The 17,768-nt window shown below is 42.8% G+C and overlaps 1 protein-coding gene across 4 annotated transcripts; it reads right to left on the minus strand.

Moving 5' to 3' along the window:
• Positions 1–705: 705 nt before the first annotated feature.
• On the minus strand, positions 706–12,934 carry ZDHHC4 (zinc finger DHHC-type palmitoyltransferase 4). 4 transcript variants are annotated; one of them, XM_032394241.1, is made up of 9 exons: positions 12,857–12,934; positions 12,174–12,365; positions 11,699–11,797; positions 11,459–11,582; positions 10,627–10,700; positions 9,515–9,693; positions 7,845–7,970; positions 6,304–6,548; positions 706–1,065 (listed from the first exon to the last, which is right to left on the minus strand). In XM_032394241.1, exons 4-9 carry the CDS (start codon positions 11,573–11,575, stop codon positions 775–777), a joined length of 1,032 nt encoding a protein of 343 aa, XP_032250132.1. In that variant the 5' UTR covers positions 11,576–11,582; positions 11,699–11,797; positions 12,174–12,365; positions 12,857–12,934; the 3' UTR covers positions 706–774. The 4 variants fall into 4 exon arrangements, with proteins under 4 accessions (XP_032250132.1, XP_032250131.1, XP_032250133.1 ...); XM_032394240.1 differs by lacking the exon at positions 11,699–11,797; XM_032394242.1 differs by lacking the exons at positions 12,174–12,365; positions 12,857–12,934 and adding an exon at positions 11,884–12,166.
• Between the last annotated feature and the right edge of the window lie 4,834 nt (positions 12,935–17,768).

A 17,768-nucleotide genomic window follows, 5' to 3' on the forward strand; every position in this document is an offset into this window, starting at 1 on the left:
GATCCCCTCCAGTGCGGCTGGCCATGGGAATCATAGGTATCCTGTTCCTGAAAACTGCCCCCTCCTAAAAACCCTCACCGCTTTCTATGAAGCTCTTCTGCATCCATCTCTTTGCACTGAATTAACGGGGCAGTGGCAGGATGGGGACGCTGGGTGTTAGTTTGGAATTTTAAAAACAGGGCAGGAAAGACTTGAACATGGTCACAAGAGTCCAGTGCAGGGCAGGCAGAGGACCACAAGCACAAGACTGGGCCTTGTAAAAGGCCCATGCCAGCTACAAGGAGGGCCCGGGTGAGGGTGCTGGGCATGATTAAGGAGATGAAGAGTCAAGGCCTTACCCTGAGAGCGATGGAAAGGGCATCAAAGAGGGTGCAGCCAGGCACAACCCCACCTCACTGAGACTCTCCTGCACATCAGGGGACACAGTCAAGGCCCCTCCTGTCAGGAGCCAAGAGTCTACAGTGGGAGACCAAGATTAGCGGAACCTCTGAGAAGTCATCTTTGATCCCCTTGGCACCAGGACTTGAGATATACTCTGTTCCAACAGGCTGAGGGAACAGAGGATGAACAAGGGGAATTTCTACCACGGGATCTAGCATGGCAGCTGTAAGGATCAGGCACCCCTTCCTTAACCACTGAAAGCCGATTTATAAACATGCAGAAGCCAGATAAAAAGACCCCCGAAACCAAAAAACACCACACCAATGCTTAGAAAGTAGCTATATGTATAAATAAATGTATACTATATTTAAGTGGCAGTAACACTTCCCATTCTTAGTTCTTCTTTCTCTCATCATGTGCAGTGGCAGGTAGGAAGATCTCCCTGAGGTTGCTCCAAAGCCCATGGGAATGAATGTTCCGGTGGACCTGGGGCTCTGCTGATGGCGGCCGGGCCACGTGGGGGCAATGCTGACACCAGGCCCAGTCACCTCTGTACCACTCGTTAGTGGTCTGGTTGGTGGCAGCCAGGTACAAAGTAAAGCACAGGTAGCCCCCCAGGAGGAAGCTCAGCATGATGACAAAGCCCAGCATGAAGACAATCCTTGGGAAGGTCAGGAACAGGTACTGGGGGTAAAGAAAAAACAGCGTGTTAGGCAGCCAGGCTGGGACACAAGAAAGGGTCGCACCCACCAGCCGCAGCCTGGTCTACAAACACGCAAGAGCTGCCCACCCAGCTCACCCACCTCCATACACATCTGACTGCCTAAACACAAAACAAAACCATAAACGGCCCTGACTAACAGCCCAGGAGGAAACCCGAATATGTACAAGAGTTTCAAGTGAGATAAATGAAACGTGTACATTAAAGGAAAAGGGAAAGGATACTCAGGAGGGGTGCTTTCCTAGTTAGCTGTTTGTAAAACAAAGACATAAATACAGATCTCAGTTCATGCATCAAAATAAAGTCCAGATGGACAGAGAAGATCAGTCTCTCTCTCAACACAACACGACCACAGAAATGCATGCACAAGAGTATTCACTGTAGTGATTTTAACAGCCCCTCTTCCTAAAAGAAACACGTTAAAAGTCCATTCATGAGCAAGAGTAAAACCCTGGGAGAGTCACACTCTGGAATAATAAGGAGCCGGTAAAAATGAGGTCAATTTCTATGTACTGATTTGGAAAGACACTGATAAAATATTGCTGGATGCGAAAGACAAGAGCAGAGAATCACAATGGGATCTTATTCGTGTAAAAACAAAAAGACTCCATGAAGGTGTGTGACTATATAAAGGCACAGGAAAGAAGCCTGAAATGTACACACCAAACTACAGAAATAGTTGCCTATGGGGAGTGAAGCTGTTGGGAGGGGAGGGGGAGAACTCCCAGTTTTCCTCTCGTTTTTTTCTTTTGTTTTTTTAAGATTTTATTTATTTATTTGACAGCGAGAGAGGGAACACAAGCAGGGGGAGTGGGAGAGGGAGAAGCAGGCTTCTTGCTAAGCAGGGAGCCTGATGCGGGCCTAGATCCCAGGATCCTGGGATCATGACCTGAGCCAAAGGCAGACGCTTAATGACTGAGCCACCCAGGCGCCCCTCTTTTCATTTTTTTCTAAAGATGTTTTAAATTTTATGCTTCTCCCCCCCCCCCCCCAGCTTTACTGAGATATAATTGACAGGACATTGTGAAAGTTTAAGATGTACAACATGACATACAGCAAATGATCACAACAAGCTTAGTTAATACATCCATCACCACACATAGTTACAGTGTTTTTTTGTGATGAGAACTTTTAAAACCCACTCTCTTAGCAACTGTCAAGTATAGAACACAGTATTGTTAACTACAGTCTCAGGCTGTACATTACATCCCCAGGACTTACTCATCTTTCAAATATGAGTTAGTGCCTTTGACCACCTATGCCCACTTGCCCTGCTTCTCCGCCTTTTCATTTTAAACACTTCTGGACTGCTTGAATTTTTATGTTATTTTTTATAGTAAAGAAAATGAATTTTGAAAGAGGTCAGTATTTTTAAAAATACTTTATTTACTTGAGAGAGAGAGAGCACGAGTGGGGTGGGGCAGAGGGAGAAGGAGAAGCAGACTCTCCACTGAGCAGGGAGCCCGACAAGGTGGGGCTTGATCCCAGGACCCTGAGATCATAACCTGAGCTGAAGGCAGATGCTTAACTAACTAAGCCACCCAGGCACCCCAAGAGTTCAGTATTTTTGAAAGTCAGGAGTAAGAGAGAAGTAGATGCATCTCTTGACAGGGGAGACTTTCTAACTGAAGTTACAAAGAAAAGAGATATCTGATGAGAAAGGATGTCTAAATTTTTTTATACAAAAAAGATACACAAATAAAAAACAAATATAAGAATAAACTATCATTATTATATGATCTCAAATCAAAAGTAATTCTAGTATCAAATAAGTAAACAGTTGAAGGACATAATTCATAAAAGATCTACAAATGACTAACAAGAAAAGTAATAGAAAGTAATGAAAGAAATATAATTTTTAAAAAGGATACACTGTATTTTCCTACCAAACTAGAAGCACCTGCTGCCACTGGGCATCCTCAATGTCTGCTCTGACGCAAAATGGAACACTGACAAATCACTCTAGGCACAAAGTTTTAAAAAGCAATCTGACAATGTATATTAAAATCAAAAGATTTATAAATGTCAATAATCTCTGATCCAGTACATATTTTTTTGGAATCTATCCTACAGAAAGTCCTAAGTACAAAAACAAAACCATATACACTGCAAAGGGGAAAATGCACTTTACCCATGGAGAGAGCTGGGTATCACTGGTCCTATGTTCTACATGATGGGAAGCAACATGAAATACACATCCCTACCCAGGAAGCACTCTTGCCAAAAATAGTTAACCTGAATCTAATCAGGGCTCTAGAACTAACTTCCAATTCACAGTAATATGAAGGAATAGAGGAAAATCAGTTGACAGAAGTAGGAAAAAGACAAACTTAGAATAAGGGACATTCTAAAAGACAACTAAACTACTAAATGTCAATTTCATGAAAATAAGTGGGGGCATTATTTTCGACAGAGAGACTAAAAAGACAACATTCAAATGCAATGCCTAACAATGAAGTGGATTCTGGTTCAAGGAGGTAAAAAAGCTATAAAAGATACATTTGAAAAAAATGAAAAAAAAAAAAAGAAAAACGGGAAATTTGAATATGGACTAGATGATTTATTATGCATTTATTACATATCTTATGTTTATTACATAGATTTATTATTACTTTTTTTAGGTGAGATAACATAATTGTAGTTATGTAGGAGAAGGTTGACATTCTTTAAAAATGCATGTTCAAGGGACGCCTGGGTGGCTCAGTCGGTTAAGCGTCTGCCTTCGGCTCAGGTCATGATCCCAGGGTCCTGGTATCGAGTCCCACATCTGGCTCCTTGCTCAGCAAGGGGCCTGCTTCTCCCTCTGCCTGCCTCTGTCTCTCTGTTAAATAAATTAAATCTTAAAATAAAAATATAAAAAAAAAAATGCATGTTCAAGTATTTAGGGGCAAAGCAACATGATGTCTCCAATTTATGAGCCGAACATGGGGCTCGGTCCCACAACCCCGAGATCACAACCTGAGCAGAAATCAAGAATCGGATACTTAACCGACTAAGCCACCCAGGAGCCCCATAATTGAAAAAAATTTTAAGAGCAAAACTACTCAAGGTTGAAACAACAAGGTTATCGCTACACACCTATCAGAATGGCTAAAATGAAAAATAGTGATAACATTAAGTGCTGACAAGGATGCAGAGAAACCAGTACCTCTCCCATCACTGGTGAGGATATATAATGGTACAAGCACTCTGGAAAAAGACTATGGTGGTCCTTTCCAAGACCTAAAATGGACTTATCATCAACCCAATGATCATAGTGAAGAAAGATCATCACACAGGAACTTGTAAATGGGAATGTTCAATGCAGCCTTTTGCAGGGTCCTTCAAAGGGTGAATGGTTAAACAATGTGGAATACTATACAGCAGTAAAAAGGAAGGAACCCTAGACCCATGCAACCACTCACATGGATCTCAAGAAATTGCACTAGTGAAGAAACCAACCTCAAAAAGATACTGTATGATCCATTTATGTAACAACTATGAAATAACATAGTAACAGAGGTGGAGGAGCGAACAGGGGTGCCAGGCATTAGGGATGTGGGGAGGAAGCTGTGGCCATGAGGGGTAACACCAGGAAGTCTCTGACAACAGATAATAGAGCATGTTGACTGTAGCGGTGCTTGTACCCAGCTGCACATGTGACAAACTGCACAGAGCTACACACACACACCACAAATAAACACATATGTAACTGGTGAAATCTGAACTGGCTCTGGGGATTGTGCCAATGTCAATTGCTTGGTTTTGGCCATGAGCTGTGATTGTATGGGGATGCTGGAAGGGGGAGGCACTTAAGAGCACATAGGCTTCCTGTGTGTTTCTTTGTAATCTCCTGTAAAACTGTAATTATTTCAAAATAAATTAAAAAAAAAATACTGGCTTTAAGACTGTGTATTTTATCATATTAAGACAGTATCCTTCCATTCCTATTTTCTGAGTGCTTTTATTAGAATGGATGTTGAATTCTGTGAAACGCTTTTCAGCATCTAGAGAAATAATCATGTCATTGTTCTATTTAATAATGTTGTATAAAATATTAATCAATTTCCTAATATTGAACCAACCTTGCATTTATGGACTACATCCCACTTGTTCATGGCATTTTATTTTCTTTGAAACCAAAGGAAAAAACCACTCAAGAAGTAAGCAGTTACCTAAAATAGTGACTGCTCATAAGCTACTTCCCATAAATGCAGTAGAAATCTTTTAGTCATCAAATGAGTTTTTAAAAGAACTCTACATTATTGTAAATTAATTTTGGCAAGGTGCCAAAACAATTCAATGAGCAAAGAAGGGTCTTTTCAACAAAAGATGCTGGGACATCTGGATATCCACATGCTAAAAGTATCAAGTTAGAGCCCAACCCTACAGCACATACAAAAATGGACTCAAAAAGGATCAAAGACCTAAATGTAAGAGCTAAATCTATAGAAACACTTAGAAGAATATGTAAGTGTAAATCTTCATGACCTTTGTATTAGGCAATGGGTTCTTACATATGACACATATGGACGAACCTTGAACACATTATGCTAAGAAAAAGAAGCCAGTCCAAAAGGCCACAGATTGTACAATTCCATTTATGTGAAATGCCCAGAAAAGGCAAAATAAAAGACAGAAGGCAGATTAGTGGTTGCCAGGAAAGACAGGAATGGGGAATGACTGCTGATAGACAAGAGTTTATTTTGGGGGTGATGAAGTGTTCTGAAATTAGATGGTGGTGGAGGTTAAACAACTCTGAACCACTAGACTGTACACTTTAAAAGGATGAATTTTAGGGGCAGCTGGTTGGCTTAGCAGGAAGAGCATGTGACTCTTGATCTTAGGGTCATGAGTTTAAGTCCCACGCTGAGTACAAAGATTACTAAAAAAATAAATAAATAAACTTAAAAAGGATGAGTTTTATGGTATATGTATTATATATCAACTAAAAAAATTATATATTGGGGTGCCTGGTTGGCTCAGTCGGTTAAGCATCCGATTCTCCCTCTGCCCCTCCCCTTGTTCACACGTGTGCATGCGCACGCTCTCTTTCTCTCAAATAAATAAAATCTTAAATAATTAAAAATTTAAAAATTATATGTTAATTTTTGAAAAAGGAACAGCTTCATCTTTTGACTAGGAAAATGTCCTTCTTCCAATTTTGAAACCTGAAGTCAGAAACATACACCCTACAACATAATTACCTGAATATTAATTACCTGAATAAGAAAGACAATGTCAATAACCTGGAAGTGTCCAAGGGCATCAACGTAAGTCTCCAGATACAAGTCGGACGCCACCACCAACTGGACCAAAAACACAGAGCTCACAACAGCCACGGTGGCAGCTGAGGCCGTCAATGTCAAGAGGTAGAGGAGGAAGTACCTGGCGTTCCAGGCCCCGATACAGTTGTTCACCCAAACGCAGTGATGGTCAAAGCGGTGCACACACCTGTTACACACACCTGCACAGAAAGGGGAAAGCCACAAGCCTGACTTAGTCCTTGATGGAACAATGAGACCAAGCACATCCGTGGAGATTTTCACAAACTCTTGGCAGTATGAGCTGAAAGAAATGGCAGCTGCTATCACCGAGCCATTACAACCGCAGGGTCCAGTACAAGTGGCCACGAGCCACAGGTGGGTATTAAGCCCTTGAAATGTGGCTACAAGAAAAATTTGAAAGAATATTCTGTTGATATTGATAAAATCAGCGTAGTTTTTCAATTTATGCAATGCTCCTTTAAGTTCGATGTGAGCAATACTTGAACAGACATAATTTTAAAACTGATGCTTTAAAGTCAAATCAATTCTTCTGATAAAGGTGAACCATATGTGGGCATTAAAGGACAATGATTTTTGGTACTGATTCAGTTATTAAAAAACGTTTAAGAATTTCTGGAATAACTTGGGTATGTGAATCTGCTCTTCCAACTGCAAATTTTGTGAAATCTAAATATAGATCAAGTATTTCCAAGGAAAATTTAGTGTCTCAACTGAGATGTGCTGTAAATGGAAAATATATCCCAGATTTCAAAGACTTAGTAAGAAAAAGAGAATATAAACTATCCATGAATGATTTTTTATATTGACTACACATTAAAATATTTTAGATATGTTAGGTTAAATAAAATATATCATTAAATTTAATGTTCCTTCATTTCACTTTTGTAATGTGGCTACTAGAAAATTTAAATCACATATGTGGCTCACATTATATTTTTGTTGGACAGCACTGGTCTAGAATCTTGGTTATTCCCCAGAAGAGTAGGCTCTGCCACGACTGAAATCTGCAAACACAAGAGCCCACAGAAATTCCTGTTGGGCAACATGGCCTGCCACGTGGCAGAGGAAGGGCTGTTATGCCCAGGGCTGAGTTGCCCACTATACAAGAACATTAAGAGCCTCACCTCCAGGGCCGCCTGGGTGGCTCAGTCGGTTAAGCGTCTGCCTTCGGCTCAGGTCATGATCTCAGGGTCCTACGTTGGGCTTCCTGCTCAGCGGGAAGTCAGCTTCACCCTCTCCCTCTGCCCCTCCCCCCACTCCTTCTCTCTCTCTAATAAATAAATAAAATTAAAAAAAAAAAAGAGCTCACCTGCAGTCATCTGAAAGAAACCACTCTCTGGCCTCTACGAGCAGTGGCTGCCCCCTGTCTGGGAGACAAATGACCCTGCTTCTGGATTTCCGTAACATTCCCTTACCACAAGGCCCACATGTCTGCCATACAAGGACAGAGCTGGGGGCACCAAAGCCAAACTTACTGCAGTGCTTGGATCGCGCCGGTTTCCTTAAATTGCAAGTCGAGCACTTCGTATTCTTTGAGAACATCACTTCATCGAATTCATAAACTTGAAGAAATAATAACTCGTTTGCTTTTGTTATGGTACCTGAAAAACATAAGGACAAATGTCGGTTTCAAGCAATCCGGTGGACCGAACGTTCACAAAATCTGTCCTGAAAAAGTGCAACTAAAACTTGCATGTTTAATATTCTAAAGAACTCATCTAAAAATAAACAGCTTTACTGAGATACAATTCATAAGCCCAATTCACCCATTTAAAGTGCACAATTCAATAGTTTTTAGTACATTCACAGAGTTAGGCAACCATCACTGCCATCAATTTTAGAACATTTCTATCACTTCAGAAAGAAACCCTTAGCAGTCACCCCCCATTTCTCTCGAATCCCAGCCCTTGGCAATCATTAATCTATTTTCTGTCTCCATGCATTTGCCTTGTTTGGATATTTCTTATAAATGGAATCATACAACTTGTGGTCTTTTGTATCTGCCTTCTTTCACTTAGCATAGTTTTTCAAGGTTCCTCTATGTTCTAGCACATATCACTCCTTCGTTCCTTCCTGTTGCCAAATACTGTTCCATTGAATAGGCACATCACATTCACCTATTCGTCAGTTGATGGACAGCTGGTGCTTCAAGGATAGAAAAGCTTAAAAGTAAAGGCATGGAAAAAAGATACCAAGCAAACATGAATCAAAAAAAGGGTAACGGGCACCTGGGTGGCTCAGTCGGTTAAGCATCCGACTCCTGATACCAGCTCAGGTCATGGTCTCAGGGTTGTGAGATCGAGCCTTGCGTTCAGCTCTGTGCTGGGCATTGAGCCTGCTTAAGATCCTCTCTCTCCCTCTCCCTCACCCTTTCCACTTCTTCCCCAACCCTCTCTCCCTCTTAAAAAAAAAAAGTGTAATAATATTAACATCAGACAAAAGAGAATTGAAGGCAAAGAGCATTACTAGTGACAAAGAGGCTCATTATATCTTGAAAAAGATTCAAGGAAAAGAGAATACCAATTCTAAACTTGAATGCATATAATACAAATATATACATAACTATTATATACACCTACACATACATACACATATAAAATAGCTTCAAAATAAGTAAAGCCAAAACTGACTGTAAGGAGAAACCTCAAATCTATCATCAGAATGAGATAACATACCTCTCTCAGTTATTGTAAACAAAAAAATTAATGTGAATATAAAAGATTTGAACATAATTAACAAACTTAATTTAATGGACTCACATGCTGTCTACACCCAAGAACTAAAAAATATATACTTCCAAGCCCACACAGATCACTTAAAAAACAACACATAACCGGGCGTGATGCAAATATCAATAAAATTTTTTAAAGAAACAGTGCCATAGAGACCACAAACTCTCTATATAACACAATTAGTGAAAGCATCAAAAAATAAACTAAAAAAGTATATAGAAAATTTTAAGTAGTTCTAAATAAGCCATGGGTCAAAGAAGAAAAAAATAAAATTAGAAGACAATCACAATGAGAAGATGATAACACTGCGTATCACATCTTTTACAAAGTCCCCAGGGGGATCACTAGTCTGTAACACTGTAAGACGGACGGTTGAGTTGTTGCCAGTCTCCATACTAAGAGCCTCAACTTACCAGGGTTGCTCACACAGCTGAGAATGAAAAACACGAGGTTTACAATCAGCAGCAGATAGGGCAGAAGAAGGTAATGCAAGGAGAACTCCAGCTCTTGACAGTAGTCAAATATTTCCCAGGTGTATTCACTGTAAACCATCCCTTGCAAGATGAGGTGCAGGAGAATGAAGGTGTGGTTTCTGAAAGGAAAAAGGCACGTGGCTTGTTCACAAGGCCTTCTCCATGAAGAAATCATGTCATACTAAAGTTAACCCAGGGCCAACCACTTCCTTTGGGCTTGAGATAATAGCAAGTATTACGTAAGAGACAATATGAGACAGTTCTCACAGTGCCTCGAAATACTCAGTACTCAATAGATATTATCTATTATTATTAACTTTATTTTTTAGGATTTTAATTATTCCGAGAGAGAGCACAAGCGCATAAGAGCAGGGGGAGGGGCAGAGGGAGAGAGAGAATCTCAAGCAGACTCCGCGCTGAGCCAGGAGCTCAAAGTGGGGTTCAATCCCACAACCCCAAGATCATGACCTGAACCGAAATCAAGAGCTGAATGGCTCAACCGAATGAGCCACCCAGGTGCCCCTATTATCTTTTTTGGGGATTGAGGTATCAGGATGTATCTCTTTTTATAGAAATGCATGTAATATTGCCACTCTTTAAATATTTCTGTGAAAACTCCAGAAATAAAAGGCAGATTATTTATGAGCAGAGGTCCTGAACCCAGGACTCTTGATCCTTTCCAGCCTCCTTCCCCGAACTACGGCTGGAAACCAACAAGGAGCATCCTGAAGCTAGGGGACAGCAACAATTAATAATCAAAACAGAAAAGAAGATAATATTTATATTTTTATTATTTTTTTAAAGATTTTATTTATTTATTGGGGGGAGGAGAGAGAGAGTGCACGAGCAGGGGAAGGGGCCGAAAAGAGGGAGAGAGGAGAGAGAGAATCTTAAGCAGGCCCCATGCCTGGCAAGGAGCCCGACTTGGGAGTCAATCTCATGACCCTGAGATCACGACCTGAGCCGAAACCAACAGTTTGGTCACTTAACCGACTGAGCCACCCCGGACGCCCCAAAAAGAAGATAGTATTTAAACTCTGAACTATAAATACCGTGTATGGAAGAGATAATGAAGCAATTTTAGCACTGCTCTCTGAAGGCATTCTGGAATTATATAGGAAATTATCTAAAACAAAAGAGAAGGATTCAATGTCATTTCTCATTCCCCCCACTCCCAAACAAATTAGATGCTTCACTTTAGCTGGCGATCCTGGGGATTTGTGTTTCTGCATACGGACAGAGAAGAGATTTAAGAGAGAATAAAATGCAGGGTTTCCCTCAGCTAGTCTTCCCTTGATACCAGCTCCTCCCTTTCCACCCTAGCTCCAAAGAAAGCACCATGTCAGGGTCTTCAGGCAAAGGGAGGAGAGCAGAGGGGCTGGATTAGGTAATGTTAATGTGAACTCCACTCCTTTCCCTGCCTTGGGTTCAATCCTAGGTTCCAGAGTCCATCTGCAATCACTGGGCATTAGCCCAGGTCACTCCCAAGTCCACCCCTTCCCAAAGGCTGCTGACCCCAATTCTGCTCACTTTGACCCCTGAAGGAGTGTGGGCAGCCTGATGCTCAGCTCCCTAGTCATACAGCCCCCCGTTCCACCCATCAGGCCCCTCCAGGCAGACATTGCTCACATCTGGGCCCAAGTACAGGCATCAAATTCAAAGAAAAAATAGCCAACCTTGAGAACGTTATCTTCTCTCAAAGCAACATCACAAGATTACTTTCAACATTAACAAAAAACAGAGACTTTTGAATGTACCATAACTACCATAAACGAAAGAAGTGAACAAATAATAAAAATGGCATCTCTTTTTTGTTCCGTCAGGGAACTGATGAGCTTTTAGACTGGTGGTAGTCAAAATCCAGTGGTCTCTAAGCATCATTACCTGTGCTCCCCCTCTGACCAGGCCTTTCAGGTAATGGGTTTTCGAGCAGATGCATATCATAACAACACCAATGAGCACCAAAGCCAGGTAGAACAAGAAGAGAACCAAGAAGTCCATCCTGGTGCTACAAAGAAACAGAAAGAGTGTGACTACTACCGAGGGATATGTTCCATGGTGCGTATTCTCAGACATCAACTCCGTAAACAGCTCCCCAAACAGAATTCATCAGCCCTTATGCATACACTGCTTTGTGCTGAGGCCTCCCAGATGGTCCTGAGTTCTCTCTCCTTCAAGAGCTTCCTAATCAAACCACTGTGATTTATTTAGGGCATCTCCTGCCTGCAAATTCCAAAAATTTAAAATGGAAAATACGCAAAATGCATACATCTTCCCTCCCACCAGCAACAAATCATCTTTGTACTTACTTAAATATAAACCCCGGTAGATACTGACACAGAATGTACCCAAAAGAATCTGCTGACAATGCTACTGGAACAAGCATCCCCCAGAGGCAGTGGGGGGGGGAGGGACTCACTCCCACAACAATCGTGGATCACCCACGGGGATCAGAGTCAACACACAGGTCTGTATTAACTGGAAACGGTTACTTTTGGCCTTGGCAGATAGGATTCCGGGCCGGACTTCCAAATGAGATAACCAGACTACAAACTATTCACGAGATAAGACAGAGGAAACAAAGAGCAGCGATTCTCACGAGGTGATTCAGGGTCCCCGGCCTACGTATTTCTCGTTTGGATAGTTTTCTAGCGGCAGCTCGGGCATTCCTCCTCCCAACATTCACGGAGAATTCAAACGGCATCTCCTCCTGTGCGGCGGCGTGTGCCTGGCACATCGGGTGCCACCCAAAGCTGCAGGAGGCATGGTTCTTCTAGAAGGCTGGATCTGGCTGCAGAGACATCGATAAAACACTCATACAATAAAACAGGGTGGGAGTCAGGGGCGGTATAAACTGTGAAAAATAATTTGAAAGTTGAGGGATGCTGAGATCCCGCGGGGTGAACGGGGTTATAGGATTTCGGGAGGAAAAGCTAACGGGGAAGATTAAGCCAGGAGCCTGGGGTCCCAGTTCCCATCCCTAATCCCTGAGGTGCCCACGCTGGCCACCAGACAGAAAGGCTTATCCGAGGCCACACCATCTGAGGGTCCCGGCGGACGGACCTCGCCGGAGCTTTCCCCGGGGGCCGGGACCCTGGGTGGGGGACGGGGTGCAGAAGGCGCGGAGGGAATACGGTGGGTGCCTGAGCACCCGGCGGGGTGGAGGCGGGGCTGCGACGCCCCCCACACACACACACACGCAAGGCGGAAGGGCGGATCAGACAAGGAGACAGACGCCCCTGGGCCAGTGGGTGCCAAAAAATCCCTCGGAGGCGGCCTTACCGCCGGGATGGCCAACCGCCAGCCGCTCCCAGGCGGCGCCTTCAGAGCGCTTCTTTACACTTCCGGCGGGCCTGTGACGATAGCACGCGACGCTGGCAGCCAGGCCGGCTTCCGGCGGAAGGGGCGGGCGGAAGGGCGGGCGGCAGCTGGGGGCGGGGCTCGCGGCTGGTGTTCGCGCTCTGCTGGTGTCTCTAGCTCCGCGCCTTGGCCGCTTCAGAGGTAGTGGTCGGGTCTGGGGGCCGAAAATCGAGCCTTGGAGCACAGTTGCCAGAAAATCTTACAAAAAGACCGTCCTAAGTCAGTGCGGGCGTTGTAAAGCGGGCCGAGCCAAGCGGGGACCCCGGCTGGCCCATGGCGGGACACTTGGGGCTCCTTGCTTTGCTTTCTGCTAACCACACCGTTGGGATCCGTCCGACCCGTTCCAGTGTCTTTGCTCCTGCTGTCTCGGAACAGCTCTGAACATCCCGCCCCTGGGAACAGTGACAATTGCTTGACTCCAAACCTGGAGGATAAGAAGGAAGGCTGTTTAATGACAGTTGAACCTGGGGTGAGAAGAGCTGCTTCCAAACATAGCATTGAGAAGTCCCCTGTGGGGTGTTCCTTTGCTCCGAACACCTCTGAATCCGCGGAGACCAGTCTATTCTTGATGCCTCTGAAAATCTATCAGGCTTGTCTTCCCTTTGAGGGGAACCGTCTGATCTCCAAACACTGGCTTTCAAGCTCTTCTCCTTTTTTGTCTTTGCGACCTACCCCAGCTTCTTGATTCCTTCTCTTTTTCCTTTTTAAGAAACTTACAAGCTGGGCGCCTTCTGGTACATGGTGTGCAAAGCCTTCATGAACTCGTGGACACAGAATTGAAAAAACAAAAGCCTGAAATCAGAAGCTGTGAGGTCACCAGGGAAGACTGTGGTTATGGATGGAACCTCATCCCACATCCAGAGTGGGCTGGATCACATCAGTGTCTCCAGCTGACTCATCACCCTGCTGATTAATTCTGAGCTGGTGGTTAAGTATTTTGGGTTACTTTTTTTTGGCTCATAAATGCAGAACTTTATTTTTGTCCCCATTCATTTTTCTCCGGATGGTTTCAGTTGAGACTTAACTTTGAATCTGGATTTGATCACCTATGGCATTTTGTGCTGGGTTGTCTAATTGTTTTTAAATGTACACAAGTACTACAACACTATGTTCTTGTAAAAAAAAAAAATCAAACTATACAAAACAGTTCCTTGAACACCATCCCCAAATCCCAGTCCCTTGACAAAATTAATCACTTATTCACTATGTGTCCTCCCAAAATTCTTTTATACATTTATTCATAAATATTCAACAGATACATACTGAGTACCCAGTGTATGCCAGGCTATTCTAGGCACGGGGAACACAGCAATAAAACAAAAATTCCTGAACTTTATAGTTTACATTCTAGTGTATATATACAAATATATAATTTGTTGTTGTTTGCAGAAATGGCATCATACATAATGGTCCTCCATCTTCCTTTTTTGTTTTTTTCTTTTTCAGTCTTGGTGATCTTTCCACATGTGTATCTACTATATTGTTTTTACCTCATTATAGACATTTCATTACATAGCTGAGCCACAGCTCATCTGCCAGGGCCCCACATTCCACTGCCTACAGGGGCTCTGCAGGTAGTAAGTAAAGTGACAACGTGGAGCAGGGGTATCTTGTTGTGAGCAGAAATAGCTATTTCCGCAGACCACAGGATTGTTAACTTGAATTCCAGTGTTTTTTGTGTTTTTTTTAAAGATTTTATTTTAGAGACAGAGAAAGAGCGAGCAAGTGAGGGGAGAGGCAGAGGGAGAGAGAGAATCTCAAGCATACTTCAAGCTGATAGAACCCGACGCGGGGCCCCGAGATCATGATCTGAGCTGAAACCAAGAGAGGGACACTCAACCAACTGAGCCACCCAGGCACCCTTTGAATCCCAGTGTTTTAAGGGTATTTGAAAATCTGGATTTTTATAACGTAAATCTAATTTTTGTAATGTTGGCAACTAATCCAGGATTCTTAATTTTATTTTATTTTTTAAAGATTTTATTTATTTGACAGAGACACAGCGAGAGAGGGAACACAAGCAGGGGGAGTGGGAGAGGGAGAAGCAGGCTCCGCAGCGAGCAGGGAGCCTCATGCAGGGCTCAGTCCCAGGACCCTGGGATCATGACCTGAGCCGAAGGCAGACGCTTAACGACTGAGCCACCCCGGCGCCCCTAATCCAGGATTTTAAAACACTGTTCAGACTAAGCAGAACATACCTGCAGGACAGATTTAGCCCAAGGGCCAGTTTGCATTGTTACTGTTCTATTGCTCAACATTTAAGTTCATTTCAGTTTTTGCTATTACAAACAATGCTGCAGTGGAAATACCTGAATGAGGTTCATTACACACAAGTAGGTGTATTTTTCTAGGGCAGCCACATGACATAGAATTCCCGAGCCAAAGAACATATAGGCATTTTAATTTTAATAAATACTATTAAATTGCTCTTCAGCCACAAATATCTGAGCGAGTCTGTCTCTCCAAACCCTTGCCAACATTTAATAGATCAGTTCCTTTAGTATTTACCATTCTGATGGATGAAATGACGTTTTATTTATTTATTTGCTTAACAGACATTTACATAGTGATACCTGTGTTCCAGGTACTGTTCTAAGCACTTAAAAATTTTTTAAGTATTTATCATTTAATCTTTATAGGAACTCAGTGAGAGAAGTATTATTATTATTATTGTTATTATTATTATTATTATTATTATACCACTTTTATAGATGAGGAAATAGAGGCACAGAGAAGTTATATAATTTTCCTAGGGACATAGAGCTAGAAAGTATTAGAGCCCTGATTCAAACTCAGACCACTGGACTAAGACTCAGTTGGTGTTCTCAATTACTATGCTGGGCTATCTTAATTACCACTGGCCAGTTCCTAGTGATGAACATCTTATGTGTTTATTGGCCAATTGTCTTTCCTCTATTGTGAGTTGCTTACAATTATCCTTTGCCGTTTTTATTTGAGTTGTTTTACCATTTTCTTGCTGCTTTCCAGTACTTACTTACATATTTTATGTATTTGTTAAGGTACGGCCCAGCTGCTTCTCTTAGTTTAGGTACCCCCCCCCAAAAAAAAAGCAAACTCCAAGACAAGGATTTGGTATAAGTAGCTTGTTTTTGGAGATATTCCCAGGAAACAGGGTGAGGGACTGGGAAAGTGAGAGAAGAGTAGAAAGCCAAGAAAGCAGATGTTGATGAGTAGAGGTGGCCGTTTGGGGCTCAGTCCCACCAGGGATCCTCTGAGAGGTTCCACAGACTATGCCTCAGAATTGTTCCACTGAGAGACAAAGCAGCAGGGGTCTTCGCCCAACCACTCCTGGGGCAGTAACTCCCTGGTCTTCCTGGCCTGCCCACACAGAGGCCAGCCCAGCCCCAAGCGGAGAACCCTCTCAGGCAGAGTCAGGAAACCATCAGCATGTACAGGTGAACTCTCCGGTGGGCTGTGGGGAGATAGGCAGAACACCTACCATGTCTGTATGCTGTTGTAACAGAGAGATCCCCAAACATGATGGCTTGGATAGGAAAGAAGTCTATAGTCCAGAGGTAGTTGCAGTCCAGCAGCGGTAGGCAGTTCTGTTCCAGGAGATCCACAAGATCACATGAGGACCCAGATTCTTCCTATCTTGTTCTCCACCACTAGGCACAAATTCCCAAACTTTCTCTGTACACAGCACCCTTAAGTGTCTTAGAAATTTTTTCACAGCTCCTCAGCCAAAAGAATAACAATCCCTTCTATTAAATAAGGAGCTCTAAACAGTTTCATAAATATTTATGCCCTAGCAACTTAGCACCCCTGGCACAATTTATCAAACTTTAAAATCAGATTGGAAACAACATTCTCATTTCTTGCTCAACCTAGATATTCCTAGTGGCAATTGCTTCCTAAATCCATCCTCTCAAAGATGTGCTGTCAGGAATTTAGTGATCTCACGTTGAAAATGTGAACTAGTTCAAGCTATCATGCTATGTACGACACAGATGTAGCTTCATTTCCTCAAACTGTTAAGATATCCCACTGCTCCCCTCTGAGCTCTCTGCAGCGCGCCCAGGCACTTTGTGCACAGTTTGGAGTTACAACACTAGGATGGTATCCTTCCCCCAAGGTCAACACCTTCGAGCCGCTGAGAAAGCGGAAAGAAGGAAAGGAAAGAAAGGCTGTTTACCCTTGAAAATGGAACTTGTAGGTTGTACTTAGCTTTTCCTGCTCAGATCCCACCTGCAGGACCTTAGTCACATGGCCAAAGGGGAGCCGGGAAATGTAGCCTCTGGCTGTGTTGCCCTGTGTGCAGCTAACACTTGGTAGGTTGTTATTACTAAAAGATAGAAATAGATATTCTCTATCACATTCTGAATATTAATCCTTTGTCTCTGACATGAATTCCAGATATTTTCTTCTATACATTACGTATCTGTTAACTTGGCTCATGGTGTCTTTGTCATACAGAGATTTTAAATTCTGAAATACATTTATCAGCCTTTTCTTTTGTGGCTTTTAAAAAAATCTTACTTAAAAAGGTATTCTTTACCCCAAAATTACACACACAGATACACACAAATTCACAAATATAGTCTCCAATATTTTCTTCTAGTTGATTTATACTTTTATCTTTAATTCATCTGGAATTTCTCCCTGTGATGGCTGAGATCATTTCAGAAGGGGGGGGGCACCTGGGTGGCTCAGTCATTGGGCGTCTGCCTTCGGCTCAGGTCATGATCTCAGGGTCCTGGGATCAAGCCCCGCATCGGGCTCCCTGCTCAGCGTGAAGCCTGCTTCTCCCTCCCCCACTCCCCCTGCTTGTGTTCCTGCTCTCGCTATGTCTCTCTCTGTCAAATAAATAAAT

This window comes from Phoca vitulina, unplaced genomic scaffold (assembly GCF_004348235.1).
Source record: "Phoca vitulina isolate PV1807 unplaced genomic scaffold, GSC_HSeal_1.0 scaffold79, whole genome shotgun sequence".
NCBI classification, from domain to species: Eukaryota; Metazoa; Chordata; class Mammalia; order Carnivora; family Phocidae; genus Phoca; species Phoca vitulina.